Raw genomic sequence first — 8,000 nt, forward strand, 5'->3', positions numbered from 1 at the left:
ATTCTTAATATTTATCCTAACATACAGTTTGCAAAACTGTTTCCAGCTGGCAATAAAATGTTAAAAGCAATACACATATTAAAGAGGAAAATGTTAAATTCCTTTAAAAAGAAAACCCTTCTTTGTTGTTTATTAAGTTAACAGACCCTTTTTAAATGGTAACCATGTTGGTGGATGGTAAATCCAGGTGCCAAAGCAGTATTGTGTTAGATATTTGAATTATCGACACATACCTTATAAGATAACAATATTGTGCTTGATTACTTTTCTGCTTGAAGACAACTCCTCCTATTCGGTAAAAACTTTTCATGAATAATTATGTATTGTCATTTCAAGTCACAACTTCAAGTCTTCAACACTGAAGACAAATAATAATAATAATAATAATAATAATAATAATAATGGCGTACATACTTCAACTTCAAGGTTGTATTTGGTGGGTGGTGAGAATAAGATAAAATAAGCTAAAGATACAAATAATATAAATATAAAAATTAATATTTTTATATTTTATTTGATAATAAATTTAATATAAAAAATAAATTATAAAAATTTAATTTATAATTTTTTTCATACAATAATTTTAGAATGAAAAATATAATAATAAAAAATATAATTATAAAAAATTAATAAAAATAATAAAAAATAAATTATATTTTTTATTAATATTTTTTTTGTCTTTTTTTTTATAAAAGTGATATAAAATATATTATTTAATTGTGTCTAAACATGATAGATTTTACACTAGAAAAGTTGAGATTCGAGAGTAATTGTATTAAAAATAAACGTGATTATTGATAGAATTGAATTGTTAGTAAGTTGATCTCTACAGAACATATTATGCAGCTTTTTATATGAATAGAGTGGGCAACCAATCTGTTATAACTGCATAACTGTCTTATGCTTTAAGTGACTGCATTAGTGCTACTAACTACATTTTTTTTTATCAGATTCTTTATCACAATTGCTATATACTTTATTAGAACATAATGTCTGTGTTCATATCTTTTTTCTCAAATATGATTTTGTGTTTTTATGTTCTTATTTTTATGTCTAAACAAACGTAGCCAAGTGTAGTGCTGCTTCCACATGAATCATGATTCCCACTTATTAATGCATATAATTCAGTGATGATTCATAAGTAGCTATGCGCATGCAAGGTTTTAGGCAATTGTTTTTGTTCAGTATTCTCCTTTTACAGATATTCTATGCTTAAAGATTTATAATTGGTTCTGATAACTATTGAATTCCTTAATTATGTTCTAGTGTCATCTAATGAGCATATAGTTTTTTTTGTTGGGGGTCATGGATCTAATGGGCATGTAGTTGGTGGCTTGGTGACTCATTGTAATTTGTTTTTTCTTGGACAGGAATTATGGCAATTTTTGTGATATTAATTGTGGTACATTATGCTTTTTTCTTTTGTCTGATAGATTGGACAGCTCCCAATCTTAAGTATCATGTGACAATCGCTAATATTTAAATTCAAATAAAACATATTAAGAGACAACATATTTAACCACTATGCTTACATTTTTATAGTCGGTCTGAGTGTCTAAGGCCCATGGGCCAAATTCTTGTAGAGTACAAGCTGCAACATGGGATATGACTTATGGGTCTGGGCCTGTTGAGTAGTGAGGCACACGGACAAAAAAAAATTGTATTTTTTTAAAATAGCATCTTATTTATACTTTCACTCAAATTATAAATTTGTTGAGTCCTTAGTGTTATCTTAGTCTTACCATCTACCCTCTATGTATCTATGTAAAACACACTAGAACATTGTTTTTAACAAGGAGTGTTTGAAATTTGTATCCAAATATTACCATTCACTATAAACTTTAACATCTAAAATGGTTATCATTTGAAATGTTTATCTAACAATAATATGCCAACAGTATAACATAAGATTCTATTATTTTATTAATGACATGATTATTACTTATTAGGATGGGTTAAGTATGATTTTGGTCCCTAACGTAGTGGCTGAAAATTTATTTCGTCCCTCGGCTTTTTTTCACTCGAAAATGGTCCCCAAAGTTTCAGTTTATTGTAAAATGGTCCTTCGGACAAAAATACCCCTCTCTCTCTCCCATCTTCTTCCTCAACCAGAAACAGAAGCAGAATCCCAAATACAGGCAGAGGAGGAGCAGCGGCGTGGAGCGGTGGCGGCGTGGAGCGGCGGCGGCGTGGAGCTGTTGCGACGGCGACCTTCCCTCTTCTCCCTTTCCCCTCTTCCCGAAACAACACCCCCTCCCCCGTCTCGGCAGCGCTGTGTTTTCTCCCACCACCACCATCAGAACCCACCACCACCACCACATCATCATCATCATCATCATCATCATCATCATCAGAAGAAGAAGAACAGCACCTAAACCACCAGAATAAAACCACCACTAACACCAGAACCCACAACCACCACATCATCATCATCATCATCATCATCATCATCATCATCATCATCATCATCATCATCATCATCATCATCATCATCATCATCATCATCATCATCATCATCATCATCATCATCATCATCATCATCATCATCATCATCATCATCATCATCATCATCATCATCATCATCATCATCATCATCATCATCATCATCATCATCATCATCATCATCATCATCATCATCATCATCATCATCATCATCATCATCATCATCATCATCATCATCATCATCATCATCATCATCATCATCATCATCATCATCAGAAATCCACAACAATATTCCACAACAAATTTCAACAACAACAATATTCCACAACAAATTTTAAAAAAAATCCAAAAATTTCACAAACAAATCAAGTTCACAGAAGAAGAAGAAAGAAGAAGAAGAAGAATTGGTGGTGCGGTGGTGAAGCGGATGGTGGTGGTGCGGCAGGGGCGATGGTGCGGTGGAAGAAGAAGAAGAAGAAGAAGAAGAAGAAGAAGAAGAGAAGAAGAAGAAGAAGAAGAAGAAGAAGAAGAAGAAGAAGAAGGTGGTGGTGGTGGTGGCGGCGCGGTGCGGTGCGGCGGTGGGTGCGGGAGGAGAAGAAGAAGAAGAAGTGGCGGACGGCGGTGGGTGTCGGACGGCGGTGCGGCGACGGGAAGAAGAAGAAGCGGCGGGCGGGCGCGGCGGTGCGGCGACGATGCGGCGGCATGGATCCCCTTTCTCTCCCCCCTCCACCCTCCCCCTCCCCTCCCTTTTCTCTCCCCCCCCCTTTCTCCCACCCACCCCGCTTCTGTATCCCCCCCTCTCTTTTCTTTCTTTTTTTCTTTTTTTATTTATTTATTTTATATTTATTTTATTTTATAATTTTTTAATAAAGGGTAATTTGGTAATAAAAAAAATATAATTGATAAAAAGGACGATTTTAAAACAAACTGAAACTTTGGGGACCATTTTAAAGCGAAAAAAAGCCGAGGGACGAAAGAAATTTTCAGCCCCTACATTAGGGACCAAAATCATACTTAACCCTATTAGGATACATCATAAAATCTTACTTCTAATATGATTAACTTTTGAAATCATTATGCAACAATATGTCTTCCTCTCATAATAATTCTTATGTGTGTAACTTTAAAAGAATTTAAAACTCTTAATTATTAGCTTTATTATCATTAACCTTTGAGATTTTTTATGCAAAAATATATATATTCCTCTCATATTCGGATATTCCTTTAATATTAGCTTGAAAAAAATCTTAATTTAAAATCAAAAGAAAAAAAGTTTTATTATAGAAAACATTTACACAAAATATATAATTTATAACTTAGAAAAATACTAAAAAGCTAGCAGTTAGTGATCAATATTAAAAAATACGAATTAAAAATATATTATTAAATTAATAGACTAAAGAAATTGAATTAATTTAAAAAATGATGGACACAAACAATAAATTCTACTAGTCTTTGAATATTTCTCATAATTTTATATATAATACCTTATATAAAATATGTACATACTATTTTAATCAACTCGTAAAATTAATTCATAATCTTTTTAGTTAATCAAGTTTAAATTATAAAAGTAGACTTAAATTTTTAATAAATTGAGCCATGAATCCAATCTAACTTTTATGACACCGCATATGAATCCTAATTCCTCCGTGTAATTATCACAAGATATTGTCAAAACTTTATGGATTAGAGGATTAAATTCCATGTATAAAATTAAAAAGAATTTAAACCGGGCAAAGATGTTTGTAGTTTAAATCCATAGCTTTTGCATAGACTATGACCTGTAACATAAAAAGTAGGTAGGCACCAAAGATGACTTGTTTGGGGACGCTCAACCATACTCAGATCAATCAAATCAAAATCAAAATCAAAATCAAAATTCTCATTACACATACCAATGCCCATATCTTCCTTCTCCTACAAGCTATCCATCCATTATAACATTTCTTTCTTCACTCCTCACAACTTCATTGGTATTTGATCATGTCTAGTGCTACCAAAAACATGAAGTTGAAAATGAAAGCTGAGCCACAATCTCCTCCTCCTACCATTACCAACATTGGAGCTGATGAAGCCCAAGTTGAAGATCAACCGTTGATTGGTGTGTTAGCAAACATACCCCTTCAATGGAACAGCAACACTGGTTGTTTTGTAGGACCAAGTGGTTTTGTTCTCAAGCAACAACTATCTAAGAGAGGGTTCAGACCCTTGAAAGTTGAAGTCCTTTGTTGTGGCCAAAGAGGTCATTCTGGTTTTGCTCTTGTTTTCTTTGATTTGTTGGAACAAGCCACCATGTTTGGGAAGAGCTTCCAAAAGGGTGGTTGTGGCAAATGGGAGTGGAACAACGCTCTTGTTTGTCCCTCCAACAAGTTTCTCTATGGTTGGATTGCTAGCAATGATGATTACAGGTTTGAAGGGATTGTTGGTCAGCATCTTAGGAAGGCAAGAGGTTTGAACTTGAAGGGTGTTTTTGATGACATGAAAGAAGAAGAACAAGATGAGAAAACGGTGCTGCATTACAATAGTGAGTTGCATTCATCAAAGGGTGGTAGATTTTCCTTCCTTATTGATAATCTCTTGAAGCAAAAGGATGAGGTGGTTCAACGTTACCATCAAGGTTCACCATCTTAAAATTCATGTGCTATTATTCATAACCCGAAGGATACTATTACATTGTACCAGAAAAAAAGGAAAAATTAGTTTAATTTATATGCTAGCAATGCAATAGAATTAGTATATTTATTATGCAAGAGTATGCATTGTGAGCATATAATCATGTATGCTTTAAATGAAAGTGAGTTAATTCAATCAATATGGCAACTGAACTTTGGAATAGTATCTTTACACTAAAGTAATATGGCTTCATATGTTAGTGCTGCTGTGTGTGTGATAGATATGGGGGAGGCTCATCAGAGTGCACAGAAGTATCTAGAAAACATCATATCTCAGCGTGAGGATGTTAGGGTGCTGCTGAAGCAGGAGATTGAGATGAGAAGCACTGCACTGGTTGTAGGGCAAGTCCTAAATGAAACTGAGTTGGGAAAAATCCACAAAGAGAAACTAATGGTATATACTTTGATAGTTTAAGAAGATGCTTTAAATGTGTCATCATTTGGATGAACTTTTAGGCCATTTGACAGTATTTATTCTTTGTTAAAACTTGTAAGTTTGTAATGAGTCATAGAAAGAATTTCAAGTATTTTAGGACTACTACATGGTCAATGCTAAAATCACCCAAACACCGGTATTTCTGGAATACTTGAAAAATTTCCTGAGTTTTGTTACTTCTAAGCTGATGAATAGCTTGCTAGTGAAATGAGTACTGTTTCATTATCATTTTTATTATTATTCTTGCAGATTGAGAATGCTAGTTTGGAACAAAGAAAAGCTGATCACAATTTAGTCTTACTGTTGGAGAAACACAAGGTTTGTTTCTGAGTTTAATCAAGTTCTTGCATTAATGTTGATGTGTGTTGAAATTACTTATTGATCACTAGTTTACTACCAACACTGGCAGAAACAGAAGGAAGAACTTCACAGAGGGATTATTGATTTTGAAACGGGTGTTGAAGAGAAGCACATGCTGGAGTTGGAAACGGAGCAAATGAGAGGGGCTCTGAAAGTAATGAGGCATATGGGAGATGCTGGTGATGAAGAAATGCGTGCAAGGATTGACACCATTCAAGAAAGGCTCAAGGAGAAAGAACAATACAAATACAAGAGGTTAGAAGCAATGAATCAAACACTTGGTGTGCATGAGGACTTACAAAGGGTGAGTGACATTGTTCTAAAGGAAACAAAACATGTTGAGTAATAAGTTAGACTAATAAGAAATTTTCATGTGAAAATCAGTTTTTTAAGGAATGTTCAAAAAGCATTTCCACAACATGTATCAAAAGTGATGCAGACCTTGATTACAAACCGTTTCTTCATGTGGCCAAGAGAATTTGTTTTGACGATAAAGAAGTGGGTTTGTCCTCAGAGGGGAACTGCTACCTTGAGGATCCTAGCTGGAATCCATTTTCCAATATTGAAGGAATCGACAAGGTTCGTACTTATCGAATATTATCTTTACTCGTTAAATGATAATTTAGTCAATTATGTTAAATCTATAGTTTAGTGGTAATTGTTGTTGGATTTGTCCTTATGATACCATGCATTGATTTTATGTTGTCATTGTAAAATTCAGGAGGAAACGGATATAAATGATGAAGCTTACAATGTTGGAGGGAAGAATGTTACCTTTAAGTAGGGTTCAGTGTGATAGCGCCCTTAAGAAAGCGTAGGTTAATATTTAAACGAGCGTGGTAAGTGGTAACTTAATGTTGTTAATATCTTTTTGAGAAACTTTCTGTTATCTATTGTCTGTTTGTCTTAGACTTGGTTCCATTTTGGAAAACAATTATAGGTGATAATATTTCACTGTTTCCTCCTTTTCTTCTCTTTTTTGTTTTGTTTTAGGTGCAACTAGGATTTGTCTAAAGAAAATAATGTACTTAAAGTTAATTAATAGTTAGTGTTTATGACTACAAGGAATAATGTTATATATCCAAATTTTTTTATTAATTAACTCTAATTAAATTAGTCTATGGTAACAAAAATCAGTTATAACTAATATTATTTTTAATTTTATTATTTAACTTAACGAGACTTAGTTCATAAAAAGACTTAAATGTATAACGTTATTTAGTATTTTTATATAAATATGACAATTAAGATATGAACATATGTAATGTTAAAAACTTTAATTACTTATATTAAATTATTTAATAATTTTTAACTATTAATTCATTTGGGCCACGTTGGATAACATAAGTGGGCCGTTCAAAAGTGTTATTCGGGCTAACAGGAGGTTTTGTTTTGTACAGCCGAAGATGAATAGTGTGTTTTGAACCAAAAAAGAAGTAAAAGAAGTGTAATGGATTCTTTTTCAACTAGTATTGTCAAATATGATTATTATAATAAAAAACTAAATAGTGTATAAAACTAACTTGTGCATGTAACTATTGATTGCCCTGATAAACTTTTAAATGGAATTTAAATTTGTGACAGATTAGTCATTGACTTATCGAATTGAAGGTCGTTTTAAATTAGTAACAGATTAGTTATTGACTTATCGAATTGAAGGATACATGAGACAACTAAAAATAGTAAAAATGGTATAATAAAAGATTATAAGAGATATTACATAGTAAGAGATGATACTTGACAACACCATTTAAATTGAAAAGATTCATTTAGTTTCGTTGTCTTGTCTAGTAGTAATTCATACCTAATTTTATTTTTGTTTGTTAATTTATCCCTTGATCTCAATTTCCAAGAAAAATGGACTCGTTGCATGCGTGTAAATATTATCTGATATAGACATACGCATACAAAGAAAGTGATGGCTAATTGGTCATTGTAAACTGAGTATCCAATAAAGCATGCTGGGGAAAGACTATCGAGGAAATAGTTGGCAAATCTACCTATCATGGATTCATTCTCACACCTTTTTTTCTTTTTTAATCTTAAGGTACTTGATCTAAATGAGAAGGGAACTTCATGATATTTTC

The 8,000-nt window shown here is 32.8% G+C and overlaps 1 protein-coding gene across 3 annotated transcripts; it reads left to right on the top strand.

The window, feature by feature from the left end:
• Window positions 1–4,167: 4,167 nt before the first annotated feature.
• On the top strand, window positions 4,168–7,011 carry LOC130967993 (factor of DNA methylation 4-like). 3 transcript variants are annotated; one of them, XM_057893067.1, is made up of 6 exons: window positions 4,168–5,062; window positions 5,339–5,511; window positions 5,803–5,871; window positions 5,969–6,217; window positions 6,298–6,492; window positions 6,635–7,011. In XM_057893067.1, exons 1-6 carry the CDS (start codon window positions 4,429–4,431, stop codon window positions 6,695–6,697), a joined length of 1,383 nt encoding a protein of 460 aa, XP_057749050.1. In that variant the 5' UTR covers window positions 4,168–4,428; the 3' UTR covers window positions 6,698–7,011. The 3 variants fall into 3 exon arrangements, with proteins under 3 accessions (XP_057749050.1, XP_057749051.1, XP_057749049.1); XM_057893068.1 differs by having other exon boundaries at window positions 4,170–4,969; window positions 5,963–6,217; XM_057893066.1 differs by having other exon boundaries at window positions 4,179–5,062; window positions 5,963–6,217.
• The last annotated feature ends 989 nt before the right edge of the window (window positions 7,012–8,000 follow it).

Source organism: Arachis stenosperma, chromosome 3, assembly GCF_014773155.1.
Source record: "Arachis stenosperma cultivar V10309 chromosome 3, arast.V10309.gnm1.PFL2, whole genome shotgun sequence".
Taxonomy (NCBI): Eukaryota; Viridiplantae; Streptophyta; class Magnoliopsida; order Fabales; family Fabaceae; genus Arachis; species Arachis stenosperma.